Source organism: Miscanthus floridulus, chromosome 10 (genome assembly GCF_019320115.1).
Source record: "Miscanthus floridulus cultivar M001 chromosome 10, ASM1932011v1, whole genome shotgun sequence".
Taxonomy (NCBI): domain Eukaryota; kingdom Viridiplantae; phylum Streptophyta; class Magnoliopsida; order Poales; family Poaceae; genus Miscanthus; species Miscanthus floridulus.
Window position 1 is genome coordinate 38,369,336 of NC_089589.1, and position 23,448 is coordinate 38,392,783.

At 45.0% G+C, this 23,448-nt stretch overlaps 2 protein-coding genes across 2 annotated transcripts; one reads left to right on the forward strand and one right to left on the reverse strand.

The window, feature by feature from the left end:
• Positions 1-1,119: 1,119 nt before the first annotated feature.
• On the reverse strand, positions 1,120-19,130 carry LOC136490046 (uncharacterized). The gene is made up of 4 exons (XM_066486545.1): positions 18,793-19,130; positions 18,380-18,541; positions 18,125-18,281; positions 1,120-1,222 (listed from the first exon to the last, which is right to left on the reverse strand). Exons 1-4 carry the CDS (start codon positions 19,042-19,044, stop codon positions 1,206-1,208), a joined length of 588 nt encoding a protein of 195 aa, XP_066342642.1. The 5' UTR covers positions 19,045-19,130; the 3' UTR covers positions 1,120-1,205.
• Positions 15,794-19,392, forward strand: LOC136487186 (uncharacterized). The gene is made up of 3 exons (XM_066484313.1): positions 15,794-15,928; positions 16,040-17,140; positions 19,137-19,392. Exons 1-2 carry the CDS (start codon positions 15,794-15,796, stop codon positions 17,114-17,116), a joined length of 1,212 nt encoding a protein of 403 aa, XP_066340410.1. The 3' UTR covers positions 17,117-17,140; positions 19,137-19,392.
• Positions 19,393-23,448: the final 4,056 nt, after the last annotated feature.

Here is a 23,448-nt window from a genome sequence, read left to right on the forward strand (position 1 = left end):
GTGTCGCCAGGAAACAAAACAACCTGAGTGTGGTAACCGAGGCAGGCAATGATCCTGTGGACTAAAATCCATGTGTTTTTTTTTAAAACATACGTGTGTTATATAGCATTTCTGTTTTTCAAATCTATTCTGCATATGAAAGCATAGCTTCTGGCGCTTTTATATTCTGTCTTAAGAATAATATGGTATCTGACAGAATCTGAAACAGCTTCTATATTTCGCCTACATCTGAGAAAAAACACGAGGATCGCAGAAGTTTCAGCCGTGCCGTGTGAGCATACCAAGAACGATGGTGACTGAGGCCTGTAGGCGGCGACAGAGTTTTGTCCATGACGGCGTCACCTGGCTGAGGCGCAAGCAGCCGGCGGCAACAGCGAGTAGGCTGTGGTACGGTGGCAACCAGAAAGGTCCCGTTCGCTTCGCTGAAAAAACAAGCCAAAATACTGTTTCGGCTGATTTGTTGTGAGAAAAAAATATTGTTCCAACTGAAAAAACAAGCTGAAAAAGACGGATTATCGTTGTTCAGCTTCGGTTGGAGAAACAGCCAGCAAGCACAGATAGGCAACACATGCCAAACCAAAGGCCACAGGGAAGCAATGACATGGCCTGGTGAGATTGATGTTTTGGTATACATGGGAACAAAGACTGGTAGATTCGTCTACCAAGTACTACTAAACAGTATACATTACCATTTTATACAATATATAATAATAACATGGCTTTAACCCTAACTCTACCAAGGAAAGTTAAAATGCAATAGCATCTGACCGTTTCCAGAGCTGCTATCCTATAACGGTATAACCTGACAACAATGAAGATAATATGATGACTCCTAGAGATGAAACAAAGTAAGGTTGACAACAATGAAGATAATATGATGATTCCTAGGCAGTGTTCGGCTGGCTGGTTGCCGGCTGGCTGGCTGGCCAACCACCTCACGAAATCATTGTTCACGTCATATCAGAACAATATTTTTCTCTCACAACAATCAATCGGAACAGTATTTTTCAGTCCTGCCGAACAGGCCACTAGAGTTGAAACCAAGTATGGTCCCGTAGGAGTAATCAACATCCTAGAAGTAGGAGTGAACAGACATACAACATAATCATTAATACACTTCCCATGACTGAGTTCGGCATTGATTTAGTGGAATAATATATAGTAGTTAAGTGATAGTATTTTCATCGATCCTGTGGAGCCTTCTGTCACTCCGAGTTGAAACCTGCACAAACAAGAGAGCCACGGTAAGTTTGGAGGGCTTCGACAGTGATATGGGAAACTAGGAATACAATTCAATGCATTAGGATTTAGTTCACCAACTGCATCATAAGCTATAAATCAGATGCTTCATTCGAATGGAACAAGATTTGAAAGCTAAGATTATTACTGAAGAATGAGTTTCAACAGAGTATAGATGATGCATTTGAGACTAACATGCCTTCGCATGTAAATCATCCATCTTTTCAGAGAAATATTGTTAAAACAAAATTGTAGAGGTACTATGCCCAAAACATTTTCTAGCCAATTGAATGATATTATCTCTCGTTGGGAAGTGAATCTCTAAATACCTTTATCAGGGTCTTGTCTGAGAAAAATGAACGAACAAGTTTAATTGCCTCAAATTTCTAGAAAAGGATGAAAGTATTAACAATGAAGGTAAATTGTATACAAATTTGTTAGTGTTTTTCTTTCTTGCATCTTTCAAGCATATTTTGCCACATGCAAAGGTAAAGCATATAGAGTAGTGTAGCTACAACAAGCAAGTAAAAAGAATAGAAATGTAGAAGACAATAAGGTTGGTCGTGTTGGAGCCAAATCACACGTTTGGGGCTAGATTTCAGTTCCATTAGCCTTACCACAAACCATGGCAGGTTGGGGATACATATAGGGTAGCATACTTGGTCCTTAAGAAAGGATTACATCATATTCTAGAGATGCTAAAGCAAGATAAGGATAAAGATAAGGGTTGACACAACCACCAACTACTCTAGATAAGTATCCTAGGTAGATAAGCACAAGACTTATAGCTGTCATTCTCCCCCTAAGTCTTGTGTGGCGCATTCTGAAAAATTTGAACCATCCTAATCCTGGCGCGAAGCTCCTGGAACTTAACCCACCAAGGGACTTGGTGAGAAGGTCGGCGAGCTAGTCCTGGGTGTTAATGTAGCCCACCTTGATGCTCCCCTCATCCAAGCAGCTCCTAATAAAGTGGTACTTGATTCGGATAGGCTTGCTGCGCTCATGGAAGACGGGGTTCTTCGCCAAGGCCAAGGCGAACTTGCTGTCCACCCTGAGCTCCATTGCTTCTGCGTCTCTGCCCAAGAGATCGCTGAAAGGTCCTTATGTGGTTTTGGTAATTGAGTGACAACCTAGGTGGACTAATTATGTTTATGTGAGATACATAGGTGATTAGTCCACAGATACATGTGTGTGAGCAACATATGCCATGAAGGTGAAAATGGCTTGGAGATGTTGCAAAGCTCACACATGTGATGATGAAGGAGCTTATTGCACATGAGACATGACATTGAGTCATGTGATCAAGGTGGAGAAGATCAAGACTTGGCTTGATGGACTGGTTGCAAGCGTGAAGGGCAAGTCGGAGGCTTTGGAGCGATGGACCGTGTGGCGGTGAAGCTTAAGCAAGACTTGGCGCCGATGGACGAAGGCAACTGTGAAAAGCAAGTGAAGTCAAGATCGATGAACCAATATGATCACGTGATAATATGAAGTGGATCATATCATTATCGATCATGTTGGTGCATGTGTTGCATCGATATTGGAGAACATGGAATAGAATGCGCAAGGAAAATGTATAACCTAGGGTATTTTATTTCACCGGTCATAGGTGTGTAGAGAAGTTGATGACCGAGTTTAGGATAGATGGTCATACTATCAAGAGGAGCAAACTTGTTTGCATATCGGTCATCTAGTGCCACTCGAGTGATCTAACTTTACATCGTCGCTAGGATTGGGTGGCGTGGCAAGTTAAGTGGCTAATCCTTTGAAAATGATTGAGAAAATGCTAACACACATACACATGGTGGTGTGCACTTGGAGGTGTTGGCACATTTGCAAAGGAGAAGTTGGAGTTGATGTGGATCAACTCGGTGAAGAAACGAAGGTGAAAGGTGAAACTTCACCGGTGGAGTGTCCGTCCATAGAGTGCGGACAGTCCGACGGTGCCACCGGCGCCCTATACAGAAAAGATAGGGTTTCACAGAGTGCATCGGACGCTAGTCATGCAGTGACCGCACACTGGGGTCCTGCGTCCGGTCAGTGGCGGCAGAGAGCGTGCAGGCGTCGATCTTCGACTAGACGCTGGCGCTGAAAGTGACAGGACGCTGGCAGGATGCGTCTGGTCAGGCTGACGTATGGTGACATAGGCGATGCAGAGAAGGTGGAGCAGGACCGAACGTTGATGCTGCGTCCGATCGTGTTCGACCGAACACGTCCGGTCGCGACTGGTACCTTACTAGAAACGACCGGACGCTGGGGTTGCTACGTCCGGTCACTTTGAGCAGTTGCGTCTGGTCATCACTTGACCATTGAGATCACACGACTGAGGTTGAACGGAGGTGACACGTGGCGAGCATCCGTTGACCGGACGCTGAGGTCCTACGTCCGGTCAATACGACCGGAGCGTCCGGTCGTCCTGAATTTTGCCCAGTGAAGGGGTAACGGTTAGTTTAGCCCATGGGGCTATAAATAGAAGTAGTGGTCGGCCTTTAGCTGATAGCTGAGCATACTAGAGCCTTGTGGCTTATGTGGTGGTGCTTAGGAGCCCTCTAACTCACTCTAGCTTGATAGTGCTCATCCGATTGAGTGAGAGAGCGATTCTAGTGCGATTGCATCGTGAGGTTGCATCGAGTGGCACTAGGTGATCGTGTTGCAAGCCGGTGGTGCTTATTACTCTTGGAGGTTGCCACCTCCTAGACAGCTTGGTGATGGTCTCTGTCGAAGCCCTCAAGAAGCTTGTGCGGTGCTCTGGAGAAGAGCTTTGTGAGGGGTATTGTGTTCGCCCTGCGGGAGCCACGAAGAGCAACTCTAATTGAGCGTGTCATTGAGCTACTCTCACTTTTGGGGTAGGTTCTTGTGGTGCCCGGCGTGCGGGCTTGGCGGGTGATGCCAATTAACCGCCGAACCACCAAGTGAGCGGTCGACACAATGGGGATGTAGCGTGTTGGCAAGCACGTGAACCTCGGGAGAAAATCACCGTGTCAACCTTGTTCTTCCCGTTGGTTTGCAATCCCTTTACACAAGCTTGTGATTGCTTCTATATATATTATGCTTGTGTAGTTGCTCTTGTAATTAGTTAGCTTGTGTAGCTCACTAGTTACCTTCTTGCTTATGTAGCATAGAAGTATCTCCCTTGCGTGGCTAATTTGGTTTATGTAACCTTGTTAGTCACTTTGCTTAGTTTGTGTAGCTAAGTATTTGTGTTCTCTAATTTGGCATTGGTTGCCTTATTATTGAGCATTGCTAGTGAGCTTAGTTGGATTTGTGCTTTTGCTTACTAGCATGTGTAGGAGCTTCCTCATTGCTTGAAATACTAGTGGCATAGATTTGTGTGACCTTGCTCCTAAAATTAGTTAGGTGAGCTTTAGTTAGCTCGGCATCTTTGTTGCTTTAGTAGGATCTTTACAAGGTGCTAGAGAACATACATAGAGGGGTGTAGTCTTGGCTAGACAAATAGTTTTAATTCCGCACTTGTTTCGGTTAGCTGACTCGATTAATTTTAGAAAGAACTATTCACCCCCCCTCTAGTCCGTCATCTCGACCCTACAAGTGGTATCAGAGCGAGGTCTCTCATTTATGGTCTTCACCGACCTGAGAGGATGTCGTCTAATGGGCTAGATGTTTGTGAGACACACATTTTTGATGGCACAAATTTTGTACTTTGAAAAAATCACATGCTTGATCATTTTCGTGCAAAGGGACCTAAATTTTGGTGGGTTGTCACTAGTGGTCTCACCCATGTCTTGGACCATAAAAATCTCATCAAAGCTCAAAGAGTTCTCTATGAACTTGATGCACATGCTTGTTGTTTTCTAATGGATGCTTTGAGTTTTGATTTGATGAAACAAGTAAACATCATGGGAACCGCTCATGAGATATGGGAGTCCATCAAGCGCACCTTCGGTGATTCCTCCACATGGGATGATGGCAAGTTCAAGGAGGATGAGCCCAAGAAAGTGGCGCATGAGGATGTGGAGCATGACCATAATTTGGTAATTGTGGAAGATTGCTCCACCTCATGGTCAATTGATGATGATGATGCTCGATCCACCACAAGTTCACTTGACAAGGTTGATGATGATGCCACAAGTGTTGCACATGAAGATTCTACCTCAAGCACACTTGATGGTAATCTTGATGATGATGGTTCATGCTCGGGCCATGATTGTGAAGCTACTACAAGCTCTTCTCCATCACCACATTACTTCGTGTCACAAGGTGACACCAAGGTATCAAATGATAATGTGGTTGATCATGTTGATTCATATGATGAGCTTGTTAGTAGACTTGCTAGCATGACCATGTCTTTAGAAAATGAGAAAGCTAAAACAATAAAATTAGAAAATGAAAACTCATTTCTAAAGAACTCTTGTGAAGAACATAAGAAATTACTTGATGCTTTTAAATCTTCACATGATGAGCTAAAATTGAATCATGAGACACTACTTGCATCTCATGATGAATTATTAGAACAACATGCTTCTCTTATTAAAGTGTTTACAAAGAAACTTAAAAATAATGAGAGCTCATCACATGTATCAAATGATAAATTGCAAAATGTTGCTAACCCTTATGATGTAGGCAAGAAGCATGTATCCACCTCTTGTGATGATTTATTAGATATGCTATACTCTTCACATATAGATGCGTGTTCTACTTTTATGTCTTGTGAGACTAACATTTTGAAGGAGAACATTGAGCTCAAAAGTAAAGTGAAGAAATTGAGCAATAAGTTAGAGAGATGCTACAACTCAAAAGTCACCTTTGAACATATGTTGAAGACTCAAAGAAACTATGGTGACAAGTGTGGTCTTGGCTTAAAAAAGAAGATGACAAAGGGCAAAATAAAAAGAGAAAGAAAGATAAAGAAGCTACAACAAAGAAAGCTCTCTCATACCATGTGCTACCGGTGTCATGAAGCGGGACACCTTGTAAATGGTTGCCCTAACATTGTGAAGCTCAAGAAGATAAAAGAAGAAGAGAGGCTTAAGCATGTGAAGTGCTTCAAGTGCCGCACTTGGGGTCATCTTACTTCAATGTGCCCAACCAAGCAATTGGTGAAGCAACTAGAAGAGCCTCAACCAAAGCCACAAGTTGAGCAAGAGAAGACACCCCAAGAGCAAATCAAGATAAACCATGAAAATGGTGGTGATTTGATGATAAAGAAGAAGAAAACTAGAAGGGGTGGAAAAGCAAGAGAAAGAGCAATGCGTTCAAGGATGAATCAAGATGCAAAGCAAATGAGCAAGAACAAAGAAGAGAAAATGGAGAAGATTGCTCACATGAGATGCTATAGTTGTGACACATTGGGCCACCTAGCTTCGGGTTGTCCAAACAAGCTTGAGAAGAAGGCTCAAGCAAATAAAGACAAGCAAGGCAATGAGAAGCACAACATGAGTAAAGAAGAAAAGGCTCAAGCAAAGAGAAAGTGCTACTCATGCCGGGAAAGGGGACACATGGCACATTCATGTCCCCTAGGTAACACTCCTAAGATTATTTCAATTGATGATGATTCTATGCTTAGGAAGGATGGTAATGGTACCTCTATGGTTGCTATTGCAAAACATTTCGCTACTCATACTAAGGCTATGCCTAAGTATGTTGCTCCTAACTTGAGAGAACCCAAAATTGTTTGGGTACCATCAAAAAATGGATGATTGATTGTAGGTAGCATTGGCATTGGAGACTTTATTCAATTGATTTCATATTGATCATCATATGTTGAGTCAAGATATAAAGCCTAGTGCACATTCAAACCCAATACCAAGTGAAAATTAAGTGAAGTCCAAGTGCTATCAACATACAAGTGTCATATTCAAGTTGGGGTGATTTATTGGAATATTTGATGGCTTGTAAAAATATTTGAGTTGAAACTTGCTAATTGAATGATCATGAGCTAACCAAGGTATATCTCTTGTTGATCATTTCATTTGGGTGCATATGAGTTGATTGAATTAGATAAATATGCAATGTTGCTTGCTATAAGTTGATTGAATGGATAATTGCTTAGTAATCAAGTTTGGATTGATTTGTGTTGGATAAATTCATGAGATTACATTTAGTAAGTGGATTGAATGGATTTATATCTTGTGAAAGTATTCAAACAAGTTGGTTTCAAGTTTGATTCATACTTGATGAAGTATAGCTCAAGTGATTGAAATCTATCCTATATTGAAAATATGAGCTAGCTGTGATCTTAGCCATGTTTGAGTGATCAAAACTTATTGGATTGGAATGAAAATTGGTATACATGCTCTAGACTTATGTTATGAGATGCTGTCGAAATTTCATGAGAATTGGATAAGAGATGCCTCAGTTTTGGAGTGAAACTTGTCAGCTATAGTGCAACAGTTTTCAGCATATAGCAGTAATGGAATAATTGAAATCTGGTAGCAATCTAGAAGTCAAATGAAGCTCAAATTTTTATAGCTGCTAGATAACTAAGTGAATCACATCTCCACCAAATTTCATGGTATTTATATTTGTACTTTGGGAGATATGCTTATTTCTTTGAAGGGTACAGAATCTGCCAGAAAAGTGACAAATATTGGATTGATCTAGAGTCACTTTGATTGAAAGGTCCTCAAATTGAAAACATGTTTAAGAGTAATTGAGGTACCTAAGTTGATTTTGAGATGATCTAAAAGCATGATAAGATATGAGTACAAGGCTATTTGATTGTAGAGTATACTTTGCATACTTTTGGTACTCAAGATAAAAATCAAGATCAAACTCGAGTTGAAGAAGAAGTTTAAGTTCAAGTGATGATTGGTGATTATTTAGTAGAAAGAAAAGGACTTTAACAAGTAGAAAGAAAAGGACTTAAAGAAGGAATCAAGGTTACTCATCAAGTTAAGTCCATCACTTGGATCAATCAATCAAGTTATTTCAAGTGAGTGTCAAGAATGGTTCTTGGAGAGAGGTCACTTCTCCCTAGTGTAAGGGCTTACCACCTATGTGTAGGTGAACCAAGTGTGGTACTTAGAAGACTAACATGAAAGTGGTGATCCGAGGAACATTTGAGATGCTTAGTTGAAGCAATCAAAAGGGTTGATCAAGAAAAACAAGCAACACCCAAAAGAGAGCTAGTCATGATATTTCAAGTAGTATTCTTAAATTGATGCTCTCACGCAAGTAAAGATGAAAAGAAGAAGCAAGCCAATCAAAACAAGAAAGTGCACTTGATCATAAGTGGTATTCATTTCATATGGGTGAAGAGTGAAATTCAAAATGGTGTCTATTGGTCTTCACCAAGCTTATAATTGGACTTCATATTGCTATTAGAGTAATGAATTGGAATCTATGTGACTATCCTCTACTCCAACATAGCAAAGGTATCGTTGTAATATGCATGATCATTTCATCCCTTACTAGTATACGGTTAGTGCATATAGTACATGTTTCATAGGATCATGCATAACAAATGAAATGTTTAAATTCATAGCCTACCACTATTGCTTGAATGATAAATTAATCTAGTGGTTAGTATATGAATTTGTTCATGAGCTAGTACAACCAATTACTTGACTTAATTTGGATTGCTAACAAGTGACAAGTACAACATTGGCAAGATAACCCTTGCAAGAGGTGTGAAGAAGCTTGTCATTGGTTCAAACCAAACTTGGAAGCTTAAGCAAATAAATTTAGTTCAAGTCAACCATAGAAGCTCATGATAGTGATAAGAGTACAAACATAAGACAACAATGCAAATGGATATCTAGTTTGTTTGTTACAAGTGGTATCTAGACTCAAGTATTTCATCAAGAATCTACAAGTGATGTCTAGATCAACTCACTAGTGATATCCTATAAGTGGTACTCATGAAGATAGCAAATGTTTAAGAAATGTTTTTTATTGATAAATCCAACAAGTGGTTCCATACTAGAAGACTCTTTCAAGTGGTATCATATCTACACATGGTATCAAAAATGCAAGACGATGGTTCCACAAGTGATCCTCAACTTTAAGTGATCATTAAATGAAGAATGCATCCCTCACCTACAAGAGCTCAAGTGTATCAAATGGATGACCCATGCTATCACATAGGATGAGGTGTCACACAAATTGATATCAAGATCAAAGATCCTATGTGTGGTATCTCAAGAAGCCCTACACAAGATACAAGTGGTACAAGTTACAAGTGGTGTCATTCCAACAATCAAGTGATGTCCATAAAAAATGCAAGATTCAAGTCTCAACCATCTACCCCAAATGCATACTTTTGCATCAATGAGAATCACACCTTTTATGGAAATTGATGACAAAGGGGGAGAGATTGTACAAAGATATGAAAGCTTTAAGATTAAGATTGTACAAGGGGGAGAGATAAGATATGAAAGCTTTGGGAGAGATTGAAACAAAGAAGTAGAGGTTGGATATGGACATGGACAAAGAGGGAGCAACATTGAAGAAAAGAGATGGATCAAAATTCTTGGACAAGAGAAGCACACAAATAGGGGGAGAAAGCTCATGAACTTTGATTGATTGCATTTGATATGTGCATATTCATGTGCTTGCTTGCATTGCATAAGTTTTTAAATTCAATATGTATGCTTGTGTGGTGTATGCTAGTTGTAGAATTTGTTTGATGAAATGAAAACTAGCATGCATAGGATGACAACTAGACACTTGGTATGTTCTTCAAGTAATGCTAGTACCTTGCTTTTAATGTTGATCTCATGAGGTATCTAGTGATTTTATTTCCAAGTGATATCTAGCTAACCATGGTGCTAAGGATGAACTTAAAGGTGCAACTCCGATTGGTATCACACTTCAAAGGTTTACTCTATACACCTTAGCATCATTTAGTATTATATACTCTCCCACAATTTCAATATATGCATATGTGTGAGCTTCAAAACAAACACTCTAGCACATATGTAGGGGGAGCTAATACTACCATTTCGGGTTTGTGGTACTTGTCCAAAATCATTTACACATGGTAAAATTGCTTGGGCAAGCAACATGAATCCAAAAGAGCTTAATTTCCATATCTTTGTAGAGTTGTCATCAATTACCAAAAAGGGGAAGATTGAAAGGTCCTTGTGTGGTTTTGGTAATTGAGTGACAACCTAGCTGAACTAATTGTGTTTATATGAGATACACAGGTGATTAGTCCACAGGTACATGTGTGTGAGCAACATATGCCATGAAGGTGAAAATGGCTTGGAGATGTTGCAAAGCTCACACATGTGATGATGAAGGAGTTTATTGCACATGAGACATGACATTGAGTCATGTGATCAAGGTGGAGAAGATTAAGACAAGACTTGGCTTGATGGACCGGTTGCAAGCGTGAAGGGCAAGTCGAAGGCTTTGGAGCGATGGATTGTGTGGCGGTGAAGCTTGAGCAAGACTTGGCGCCGATGGACGAAGGCAATGGTGAAAAGCAAGTGAAGTCAAGATCGATGAACCAATATAATCACGTGATGATATGAAGTGGATCATATCATTATCGATCATATTGGTGCATGTGTTGCATCGACATTGGAGGAGATGGAATGGAATGCGCAAGGCAAAGGTATAACCTAGGGTATTTCATTTCACCGGTCATAGGTGTGTAGAGAAGTTGATGACCGGGTTTAGGATAGATGGTCATACTATCAAGAGGGCAAACTTGTTTGCATATTGGTCATCTAGTGCCACTCGAGTGATCTAACTTTACTTTGTCGCTAGGATTGAGTGGCATGGCAAGTTGAGTGGCTAATCCTTTGAAAAAAGATTGAGAAAATGCTAACACATATACACATGGTGGTGTACACTTGGAGGTGTTGGCACATTTGTAAAGGAGAAGAAGTTGGAGTTGATGTGGATCAACTCGGTGAAGAAACGGAGGTGAAAGGTGAAACTTTACCGGCGGAGTGTCCGCCCATAGAGTGCGGACAGTTTGACGGTGCCACCGGCGCCCTATACAGAAAATATAGGGTTTCACAGAGTGCACCAAACGCTAGTCACGCAGTGATCGGACGCTGGGGTCCTACGTCCGGTCAGTGGCGGCAGAGAGCGTGCAGGCGTCGGTCTTCAACAGGACGTTGGCGCTGAAAGTGACCGGACACTGGCAGGGTGCGTCCGATCAGGCTGACATACGGTGACGTAGGCGATGTAGAGAAGGTGGAGAAGGACCGGATGCTGATGCTGCGTCCGATTGTGTTCGACCGGACGCGTCCGGTCGCGACTGGTACCTTACTGGAAACGACCGGACGCTGGGGTTGCTGCGTTCGGTCACTTTGAGCAGTTGTGTCCGATCATCACTTGATCGTTGAGATCACATGACTGAGGTTGAACGGAGGTGACACGTGGCGAGCATCCGTTGACCGGACACTGAGGTCCTGCGTTCGGTCGATACGACCGGAGCGTCCGGTCGTCCCAAATTTTGCCCAGTGAAGGGGTAATGGCTAGTTTAGCCCATGGGGCTATAAATAGAAGTGGTGGTTGGCCTTTGGCGGACAGCTGAGCACACTAGAGCCTTGGTGGCTTATGTGGTGGTGCTTGGGAGCCTTCTAACTTACTCTAGCTTGATAGTGTTCATCCGATTGAGTAAGAGAGCGATTCTAGTGCGATTGCATCGTGAGGTTGCATCGAGTGGCACTAGGTGATCGTGTTGTAAGCCGGTGGTGCTTGTTACTCTTGGAGGATGCCACCTCCTAGTCAGCTTGGTGGTGGTCTCCGTTGAAGCCCGTAAGAAGCTTGTGCGGTGCTCCAGAGAAGAGCTTTGTGAGGGGCATTGTGCTCGCCCCGCGGGAGCCGCGAAGAGCAACTCTAGTTGAGCGTGTCATTGAGCTACCCTCACTTTCGGGGTAGGTTCTTGCAGTGCCTGGCGTGCGGGCTTAGCGGGTGATGCCAATTAGCCACCGAACCACCAAGTGAGTGGTCGACACAACGGGGACGTAGCGTGTTGGCAAGCACGTGAACCTCGGGAGAAAATCATGGTGTCAACCTTGTTCTTCCCGTTGGTTTGCAATCCCTTTACACAAGCTTGTGATTGCTTCTATATATATTATGCTTGTGTAGTTGCTCTTGTAATTAGTTAGCTTGTGTAGCTCACTAGTTACCTTCTTACTTGTGTAGCATAGAAGTAGCTCCCTTGCGTGGCTAATTTGGTTTGTGTAACCTTGTTAGTCACTTTGCTTAGTTTGTGTAGCTAAGTATTTGCGCTCTCTAATTTAGCATTGGTTGCCTTGTTATTGAGCATTGCTAGTGAGCTTAGTTGGATTTGTGCTTTTGCTTACTAGCATGTGTAGGAGCTCCCTCATTGCTTGAAATACTAGTGGCATAGGTTTGTGTGACCTTGCTCCTAAAATTGGTTAGGTGAGCTCTAGTTAGCTCGGCACCTTTGTTGCTTTAGTAGGATCTTTACAAGGTGCTAGAGAACATAGATAGAGGGGTGTAGTCTTGGCTAGACCGATTGTTTTAATTCCGCACTTGTTTCGGTTAGCCGACTCGATTAATTTTAGAAAGGACTATTCACCTTCCCTCTAGTCCGCCATCTCGACTCTACAATCGCCCACCAACCGAGCCAACCAGAGAGATTGAGTCGAAGCAGTAGTGGCAGCGATGTACTCTGGCGCGCAACTGGACAGAGCCACCACTTGATGCTTGACTGACTGCCAGCTGATCAAACACTTGCCGAGGAAGAACAACGTCCCGCTGATGCTCTTGCTTGTGTCGATGTTGCTAGCGAGGTCGCTGTTATTGTTCCCGATGAAGTGCTCCACGCTGGGACACCTCGGGTAGTGCAAGCCATAGTCAGAGGTGCCCGCGACATAGCGAAGGATCCTCTTGATGGCCTGCTCGTGCTTCGTCGTCGGTCGTTGCATGAACCGACTGACGTAGCCAATGGAGAATGCCTAGTCCAGCCGCGTGTGCACTAGGTAGTGAAGGTTGCCCACAATGCGCCGGTACCGCGTGGCATCAACCTCCTTCACCGTGTTATCGTGGCTCAGCTTCAGCCTCTCCTCCATGGGAGTGTGGGCTGGGTTGCAGCCGGTGAGCCCGCCCAACTCGACGATGCATTTGGCATAGGCGGTCTGGCGAAGGGAGATGCCGGAGCTGTCCTAGTGGACCTCAATCCCTAGGTAGAAGGACAGAAGGCCCAAATCGCTCATCTAGAAGGTTGCCTTCATCTCCTTGAACGCCTCCACCATGGCCTTCTTGGTGCCGGTGATCACCAAGTCGTCGACGTAGACGCCTACCAATAGGGCATTGCCTCCCTTGCCCCATCGATAGACAACAGCCTCGTGAGGACTCTGTTGGAACCCCATTTGCTTGAGGGTGGAGTCCAGCTTGGCATTCCAAGCTTAGGGCGCCTGCCGCAAGCCGTAGAGGGCCTTGCATAGGTGGAGAACCTTGTTCTCCTTGCCGAGGATGACAAATCCCGGCGGCTGGTGGACATAGACCTCCTCCTTCAGGTCACCGTTGAGGAAGGCGGACTTGACGTCCATGTGGTGCACACGCCAACCCTCCTGGGCCGCCAGCATGAGGAGGAGACGAACAGACTCCATCTGCGCGACGGGCGTGAAGGCGTCGTCGAAGTCGACTCCCTCCTACTGGACGAACCTGCGCGCCACCAGAGGTGTCTTGTGCTTGATCACTGGCCTCGGCCTCATCCTTCTTGAGCTTATAGACCCACTTAAGGGTGATGGTGCGGTGGTTGGCACGAAGATTCGCCAGCTCCCACGTCCGGTTCTGCTCGACCACGTCTATTTCCTGCTGCATCGTGGCATGCCATGCCGAGTCTCCCTCCGCCTCAGCGAAGGAGCGAGGCTCGCCGTCCTCATGCGTAAGGTGCAGCTCCACCTCAAAGTCGTGCATCGCCAGTCCAGGGACGGGCTGATCACCGAAGATGTTGTCCAAGGTGCGGTAGCGCAGAGGCTTGTCGTCGTGGTACACATCAACGCGGCCCCCATCGTTGGACTGTGGAGTTGCGAACTCCACCGTGGGCTGCCCATCATGGTCCAAAGCTACTGGTGCCGATCTCGGAGGTGTGGGCGCCGGTGCGGGAGAGTGAGGAGCCGGTGTAGGAGAGCGGGGCGTAGCCGGTGGTGCAGGTGGTGGAGGACTCGCTGGTGGTGTAGGCGGTGGAGGACTCCCCGGAGATGATGGCGAGCCGGGTGCCGAGGTGGATGAGCTCGGTGAAGACGAGCTGCTAGCTCCCCCGGCTCCCTCGAAGTGGACATAGTCAACGACAAAGTCTCTGAGGGTCAAAGTCGAGCCGTCGTCCACCGCCTTGTCCCAGGCTCAGCCTCGCCCTTCGTCGAACACGACGTCCCAGGAGATGCGGACGTGCTATGTCGCAGGGTCGAGGATGCGGGCCTTGACGCCCTCCGCGTAGCCGATGAAGACCCCTAGCGTGCTCCGGTCGTCAAGCTTGCCGACGTGATTGAGCTCCTTAGCAAAGGTGAGACAGTCGAAGACGCGGAGGTGGCTCACCACTGGCTTGCGCCCGTGCCAGGCCTCGTACGACGTCTTGCCGTCAAGGGCCTTGGTGGGCGAGCAATTGAGGAGATGGACGACAGTCATCACCGCCTTCGCCCAGTAGATCGCCGGCATCCCTCTCTGCTTGAGGAGGGCGTGGGCGGTGGCCACCACTGTCTGGTTGCGGCGCTCAACAACGCCGTTCTGCTACTGGGTGTACGTCATGAAGAAGTGGCGCTGGATCCCCTCGTCGGCGCAGTACGCCGCGAACTCAGCTGCAGTGAATTCGCCGCCGCTGTCGGTGCGTAGCACCCGAAGCTTGCGGCCGCACTCCTCCGCAGCTTGATGGCGTCCGTAGCTGCCGCCTTGGTGTCGAGCAGGACCGCCCACATGTAGCAGGACACGTCATCGACGAGGAGCAGGAAGAAGCGCCGGACTCCAGGTGTGGCCGGTGTCACGAGGCCGCAGAGGTCGTCGTGCATGAGCTCTAGCTTCTCCTTAGTGCGGAAGCTCGCCTGGCGGGAGAAGGGGAGCCGCCGCTGCTTGGTGAGAACGCAGGTGTCGCAGAACTGCTCCACGTGCTCGGCTCGCGGCATGCCCTGCACCATCTGCTTGTTGCCGACCTACTTCAGGGCCTCGAAGTTGAGGTGCCCAAAGCGCTCGTGCCACCCATCAATCTTGTCGCCGTCAGACCCGTTGCCGAGGAAGACGTGGGCCCACGGCTCGTCGAGGTGGAGGAGCGCGGCGGCGGCCAGCGCTGGGGAGGAGTGCGGCTCGATGCTCCCGTGTACGAAGAACAGAGCCGGCTTGTCACCCTCCTGCGCTTGCACGACGTGTGCTTGACCGTCGCGCTTTGCCTGCCAGCAGTCCTTGGCCTAGTGGCCGGTCCTCCTGTAGTTCTTGCAGGTGTCGTCGTGGGTAGGTTTGTGCTCGCTGTCGGCGCTGTCAGGAGCACCACCACGCGCCTTGTCCTGCTTGCGCAGACGACGCTTTGCGGCTGCTCAACGAACCCGAAGCCGAAGAACCCGAGGCCTCCCCCTTCTTCTGCTCCCGCTGGCGGGCGAGCCACTGCTCCTCGCTGAAGAGAAGCTTGCCACTGATAGTGACCGGCTCTAAGGGAGGTAGCTACTCGCGGTCGTCAATGACCTTGAGGCAACCCGTCCCCTCCTCGATCGACAGCTTGGAGAAGTCCAGCAATATCTCGATTGCGATCGCGACCTATGAATACTTCTTGGGGACGACGCGGAGGAACTTCTCGATGGCTCTCCTCGTCGATGTCGTTGTCGTCGTACCGTGCCAACTGCTGCATCAGGGTGTTGAGGCGGAGAGCGAAGTCGTCGATGTCCTCACCCGACTTGAAAGCCAGGTTCTCCCACTCCTAACGTAGCTTCTGAAGCGTGGACCTGCGGGCACGGTCGCTACTGATGCGTGCTGCGGCGATGGCGTCCCAAGCGTCCTTGGCGGTCCGCTTGCTCGCGAGGGAGGACTACATCTCTATCGGAACAGCAGCCAAAAGCGCCTGCAGCGCCCGCCGATCCTCCTTGAAGTCGGCGTCGCCGTACTGGACCGCGTCCCACATGTGCCGCGCCGGCATATTCACCTTCATCACCATGGACCACTCGGCGTAGTCGGCGCCGGCGTCCTTGAAGAGGGTCTGGACGACGGGAGGGGAGCTGGGCCGGCCACGGCGACCACGGCGCCGGTCCGGGGAAGAGGAGGCGCGCCGCCTGTGGGGGCTCCACGCGCCAGCATCTCGTCCGCCCCGCTCACGTCCGCCGAGGCCTCGTCCGCCAGGGTTGCGCGCGTTGAAGTCCCGCAGAGCCCGCTCCAGCTCCACCCGCTCGCGCTGTCGCTGCGCCTCCAGCTCGCGGTCGACTCGCGGATCCCGCTCAGCGGCTGCACGTCCGCCGCGTCCGCCCAGGCCGGCAGCTCGCGTGCGCGCCCCCTGGTCCGCGTCGTAATCGTGGCCGTCGGGGTCGCGTGCGCCCCGGTTCCGTGTCCGTGCGTCCTGTGCCGCCTCGCGTTCGAGCCACGCCTCTGCGTCGCGACCCGCGCGCGCGTCCACGTCCGTTGTCGAAGCCGTCCGCGTCGGAGTCGCCCAGGCCATCCAGGTCGTCCGCATCGGGCTGGGCCCGCTCGGCCTCGCATCCGCACGCTCCAGGTCGGCCCGCTCCGCCTCCTCCTCTGCTCGCAGGGTTGCTGCGGCAGCCGCGGCCTGCCTGGCCGCCTCAGCGGCGTGCGCGGCTTCCGCGTCCGCAGACGCGAGACGAGTGGCCCTCGTAGCCGCGCGCCCGCGCCTGGCGCTCAACTTGCTGCGCGGCCCGTGCAGCAGCAGCCGCGTCGCCGTCGCCCTCAACAACAGCCGACCGCTTGCTCCGCCCGCTGGAGGTGGTGGATCCATGGGAGGAGTGGGAGGAGACGGAAGGGGAGCGATTGGACCGGTTGGACATGGCGACCGGATTGAGGATGGGTAAAGGGAAAACCCCAGGTAATAAACTAGGCTCGGCTAGATTTCAGTTTCATTAGCCTTCCACAAACTATGGCAGGTTGGGAATACATATAGGGTAACATACTTGTTCTTAAGAAATGATTACAACATATTCTTGAGATGCTAGAGTAGATGCTAAAGCAAGATAAGGATAAATATAAGGGTGTTGACATACGCACCAACTACTCTAGATAAACACAAGACTTATAGACCAAGTCTATCACATTGAACCTATGAGCTTGAAGCCTAGCTTCTTCACAGAAGCAGTTCTTCCAAGAGATAAAAAAGGCCGACCCCCTTGTTTCTCTGCTTCCAAATTTGCCATGCCGCAATGATGAAGAACTCCATGAAAAAGGGATTCTGAGATTGAGTTTTAGCCTGCTGCATCATCTCGAAAAATTCTCTTGTGAAATCCCAATTAATTCCAAGGTGTTGCCAACAAGTTTGGCTAAAGGGACAGCTGAAGAAAAGATGGAAAGCAGTTTCTTCAATGTTGCTGCTGCAGAGGACACAGTTATAGTTATTTCCTTCAAGCTTTTGCTTTTTTCTTTTCAAAATATTTCTTGTATTCAATCTGTCCATGAACAAGTTTTATTGTCTCAAATTTCTAGAAAAGGATGAAAGTATTAATGATATTGAAGGTAAATTATATAAAAAATTGTTAGTGTTTTTCTTACTTGCATCTTTCAAGCATATTCTGCCACATGCAAAGGTAAAGCATATAGAAATTTAACAAGCAAGGTCCATGAACAAGTTTTATTGTCTCAAATTTCTAGAAAAGGATGAAAGTATTAATGATATTGAAGGTAAATTATATAAAAATTTGTTAGTGTTTTTCTTACTTGCATCTTTCAAGCATATTCTGCCACATGCAAAGGTAAAGCATATAGAAATTTAACAAGCAAGGTTGCAATAGTGTAGCTACCACATGCATGTATAAAGTATAGAAATGTAGACGACAATAAGTGTTGGTCGTTATCTTACATATATTGAGTGTACTCAGAAATTTCAGAACGTTTTGAACTCCTTCATCAACAGTATGGCATTTTACCTTGACTGTCTTAAGGCATTGAGTTGTCATAGTTGATAAAGCTGTTGCATCAGGGCGTCCTTCCAATACAATGTCATATTCGAGTTCAACCTGCAGCAATGATAAACAAAGTCACCAAGGTCAATAAACAATAATTTACTATATATGGGAACCTCAAATGCTATAGTTGCCATTTAGAAGTCTTCTACCTTTTCAGAAAATAGGACAGTGAGCTTCTCTAAAACTGGTGCATGTTCAAGAATACAAGCTAGTGCACAGCAATCTGCAGGTTCACACCAGTAACCGTTCAGTACCAGATCCTTCAAGTAGGAAAATGTTGGGCACGACCTCAGATCCCTTCTGAAAATATACTGGACAGATTGAAAAGAAAAAAGAAAACAAGGTAAATATGGCTGATTTATCTGGACAAAGGTACAAAGGTGGACATGAACCTATTTAATTTACTTAAGATACTTAGATGTGGGAATGCAAGACTGTCAACTAGTCAATATATATGACTTCTATCAGCAGACACGAACATGACTGGATCCCATATTTTCTTATCAAATGGTGAATAATTGATGGGATCGAAAAAGGCATATAAGGTCAAGGTCAAGTGTACCCTTGAGTGATGTGCTAACAGCACTAGATGTTTAGCTTGTGCTAAACCTTCAAGAAGCACGCACCCCTGTGTATTCGGTCCAGGATAATCTTCTGTATCTTCTTCATTGTTGCTATCATCGTCAATATCTGAAATATGACCAGGCCACATAACCTGATAACAACCCCCACAGGAGCACTTGTTGTCCCCATATGAGTCAATCCTGACATATGCCTCCACCAACTCTGGCATCCTCTCCAGAAGGGGAGCCATGAATGCCCCGACGTCCAACCACAGTGAAACGAGACACGGAGCACTAATTTTAAAGCGTTGATGATCTTGATTTGCTTCGATCACTTCTCCAGTCCCCGATCATGCACTCATCGCTTCAAGGGGAGCGCGCGGCTGTCGGCGGGGGAGTGGGGGACGCAACATTGTGCGCGCAAGCGCGCGGCGGCGAGATGCAGTGGCGGCGGCGGCCGGATCGGAGGGTTTGGGGATTTGGCGTTTCGATTGGAAGGAAGCTCGTCAGTCAGGCTGGGCCTTGGGCCTTGGGTAACAGGAATTGGTCTGTGCGGACCAAGCATAGTACAGTCACCAGCCCAGTTACACACGCACCCCTTGAACACGTGAGAATTTCAATTTGGTGTTTACATCTTTTTCATTTGGAATAATAATTTGGATACATAAAATTTTGTTTGAGTTCTCATATTTTGAAATTTAAAATTTTTGAATTTTCCAAAATATCTCTGATGGAAAACGACCGAAACTAAACTTATTGATCTCAAAAATATATAAAACATAACTTCTTTGTTCGAGATAATATATGGTAACACAACATATTAGCCTGTGGACCGTGGGGACAAGTCCAATTTATCTCCTCAATTATCTTCCACTCAAAAAAATCTCCTCAATTATCTCCACCCACACAAAAAATCCTCAATTACCGTTGTCGTCTGATTAAATATCTATTAAACCAGTTTTTTAATCTCTCTCAACTTTTGGAACTATTCATTTTTGCACCCTGAGCAGTTTTGATAGTGGTTTGCTGATGTAGCGCCACGTCAAAGGAGGTAAGTCGGACTAAGTTGAAAGTTCAAAGAGATAAACCAAACTAGAAATATTTTTATAAAAATATCCACAATTTTATTAAAAAATAAAAAGTACCAAACTATATTTTTATATAAAATAATAAAATTAAAAATCCTAAAACCTAATTTAATCTCAAAAAATTCATACAAATTTTGTTTTAGCTCAGAAAATTATGAAACTAGTTTTAGATTTTTTTTCTAAAATCATGCTCTATGTTATGGTGCCTAGCTTGAAATATCTTGTTTATGTCACTTGATTCTATCTCTACAAATATCATGACCCATGTGCTGCCATCTAGATTATCATGCCATGTTACGCTCATAATTCATTGCACTAAAACTTAATTAAATTGAATAGTCTATAAACTTAATTAAATATATTAAACAAAAGGTGCATGCATGCATGTGTGTGTGGCAGGGTGTATGCAGCCACACAGGCTTAACACATATGCTTTGAAAATTTATTTAGGGTAAGAAACCAGTGCCCACTACAGTCCTGACGATGCTTTACTAGCGCTTCTGTTTAGTTTAGGTGATCATTATCGACTAATTATAATAGATACGAGAGCTTCTACTAGAAAATAAGCACAAAAATGAATCTATCAAGATTTAAACAATTTTAACCTAGGCACCACAACATTTAGCATGATTTTAGAAAAATTTGAAACAAGTTTCATAATTTTTCGAGCTAAAAAAATTTTCTATGAATTTTCAAGATAAAGGTGGTTGTAGGATTTTTAATTACATTATCTATCCATGTAGAAATAAGTTTGAATAAATTTTTGAATTTTGTATTAATTTTTAGATATTTTCATAAAAATATTCCTAGTCCGACTTACACCTCCTCGAACTTTCAACTTAGTCCGGTTTACCACTCTAACGTGGTGCTACATCAACAAAACCACTATCAAAACCGCTAGGGTGCAAAAGTGAACGATTTTCAAAAATTGAGGGGTTAAAAACTAGTTTTATAGATCAGGGAGGAAAATTGGACAACCGCAATAGTTGATGGAGGTAAATTGGACTTCTTCCTAGTGACCAGGTGTAGGTCGACATGGTGGACTAGAGGGGGTGAATAGTCCTTTCTAAAACTCATTATTCTAGCTAGCCAATTTACATGTGGAAATAAACTAAACGGTCTAGCCAAAGACTATACCGATCACCTTACAAAAGATCCTAAACAAGTTATGTCTAAGGTGCCTAGTTAATGGGAGCTCACCCAAACAATTCTTGTTGTTAAGGTCACACAAACCTATACACTAGTTAACTAGGCACACCGGGAGCTCTTATATATTGTAAGTGCAATCAAGCTCTGATCGTGGGTTTTTACGATAATGACCACATAGTTAGAGGACTAATGATATTTATCGAGTTGACAAGCATGTGATATGTTTATGAGGATGACATATTGACATTTACCTTGGTGGAGCCCCCAATCACATAAGGACGCAGCGTTGGACTCAAAAAAAAATCAAAATTCTTTTATATTTTGAAGTTGAGTATAGGAAACGCCGCACTATAAAGGAGATGCAATGCACAAGCTTTAATGTGCAACCAAGTGCGTATTTTACCCACTATACAAATGCTCAATCCAGCCAAGCCAGCTTGCACATAACTCCTATTGCTATCGACTAAATTGAATAGACTTTATATCATTCAAATTTGAATTCATATCCAACTAATTAACAATACCCATGTATAGTCAAACATCACTATTTTGATAATCCATTTCAAAAAAATCCTTGTAGTCAAACATTATGAAAGTATTTCTCATAGTGAAATAAAAACTTAAATTTTGTGTCATGAGCTATATTATTTTTTTTCAAAATTGATGGTCAAAGATATAAATATTTGATTTAAGACAAAACTAATGCGACATATATAAATAAAAAAAGGAGGGAGTGCCATCAACGTCGAGGAGGTTCAGTCTTTCAGAATTGCGGGCAACCAGAGTTGAGAAGTCAGAGCCGTCCAATGGCCATGCTAAGCTTGCCCCAACTCGGCAAGTTACAGGGACTCCAAAAGTCCTGACCTCCTGCTGTGCACGCGAAATGAAAACTCCAGATTGGTTTTAACTACACGTCAGGCCGGTGACATATTTTTTCGAATATATTCTGCATATGACAGTGTAGCTTCTGGCGCTTTTATATTATGTCTTAAGAATCATATGGTATCTGACAGAATCTGAAACAGCTTCTACATTTCGCCTATATATATCTGCAAAGCACGAGGATCGCAGCAGTTTCAGCCGTGCCGTGTGTGCATACCTACAAACAACCGACCAGTAGCATTCTGAATTCCAAGATGGGTGCAAAGCTTCTTGCAGTCTCGACACAGGGAGCCATAGAATTCAATCAACAAGATTAGAGTGCAACAGGAAAAGATATGCCAATGAGATTTCAAGCTATTGTATCAAAACTTTCAAGCGATGATTACACAGTACATACTTGAAAACTTCATACATTATAAATCTGATTCGAATCTTCAGCTGTTCATCACATCATATATTCATATGCTCAAACTTCAATCAAGCTAAGCATAAGAATCAAAAGAAGTAGAGAACTGGGCAATAGCCAATAGGCACACAGTGATACAGACAGTTTCACAGTTCAAGGTTCAAATATTATTTGACATATTTCATGTTTGTTATGGATGTCTCATTAAAAACATTTCTATGTAAAAAAGATCACACCTCATGAGAATACAGCCCAGCTCATTGTGTGCGTTGCATACATGCTGGAAGTGAGTGGTTTCAAGTTCTTTGGTCTCCTCCACATAGTGCTGGAACTGAGCGTAGCAAGGATTAAGCCAGGAGGAAATCTACGCCAGCAGCAATCCAACCCCAGGTGCACAGGAAACTCTGAAACCAACATCCTAGTGACTCTGAAACCAGCACATGCCAAACCAAAGGCCACACGGAAGCAATGACATGGCTCGATAAGATTGAAGTTTTGGTATATGGGAACGAAGACTATGGCAGATTCGTCTACCAAGTACTACTAAACAATATACATTACCATTTTATATACAGTATATAATAACGTGGCTTTAACCCTAACTCTACCACTCTGTTTGACGATCATTGGATTTTGAATTTGACTGAAAGGAAAGTTAAGATGCAATAGCATCTGACCATTTCCTGAAGGGCAGGCCTGGTGCAGTGGTGAGAGCTGTCTCACTGAGTCACCAGGTCGTGGTTTCGAAGCAGCCTCTCCGCAGATTTTACGTGGAAAAGGTTTGTCTCGGTTTATCCCTTCCCCAGACCCCACTCATGTGGGAGCCTCCGGCATTGAGTCCCGTTTCCAGAGCTATGACTCCTACAGATGAAACAAAAAGGCCGACAACAATGAAGACAATATGATGACTCCTAGAGATGAAACAAAGTATGATCCCGTAAGGCCGTAACACATATGCACATGTTCGACATAGTAAAACAAGTATACCGCTACTAGGTTCTTGACACATAACGGAACCAAACAGGCACCATGAGCTAGCTGTTAGCCTGTTCGTTTGGCTGTAGCTTGTCGTAAACGATCGTAAATTTTCAGCCGGAACAGTATTTTTCTCTCACATAAACCAGCCAGCA

What these genes read in the sequence shown, in the direction of transcription:
- LOC136487186 (XM_066484313.1), top strand. Translation starts at nt 15,794, where the DNA reads ATGACCTTGAGGCAACCCGTCCCCTCCTCGATCGACAGCTTGGAGAAG. An exon ending in CGATGGCTCTCCTCGTCGAT is followed by an intron (nt 15,929 to 16,039) that starts GTCGTTGTCGTC and finishes CTCCTAACGTAG; the next exon opens with CTTCTGAAGCGTGGACCTGC.
- LOC136490046 (XM_066486545.1), bottom strand. Translation starts at nt 19,044, where the DNA reads ATGGCTCCCCTTCTGGAGAGGATGCCAGAGTTGGTGGAGGCATATGTC. An exon ending in TGTTAGCACATCACTCAAGG is followed by an intron (nt 18,542 to 18,792) that starts GTACACTTGACC and finishes CAATCTGTCCAG; the next exon opens with TATATTTTCAGAAGGGATCT. An exon ending in CTGTCCTATTTTCTGAAAAG is followed by an intron (nt 18,282 to 18,379) that starts GTAGAAGACTTC and finishes TCATTGCTGCAG; the next exon opens with GTTGAACTCGAATATGACAT.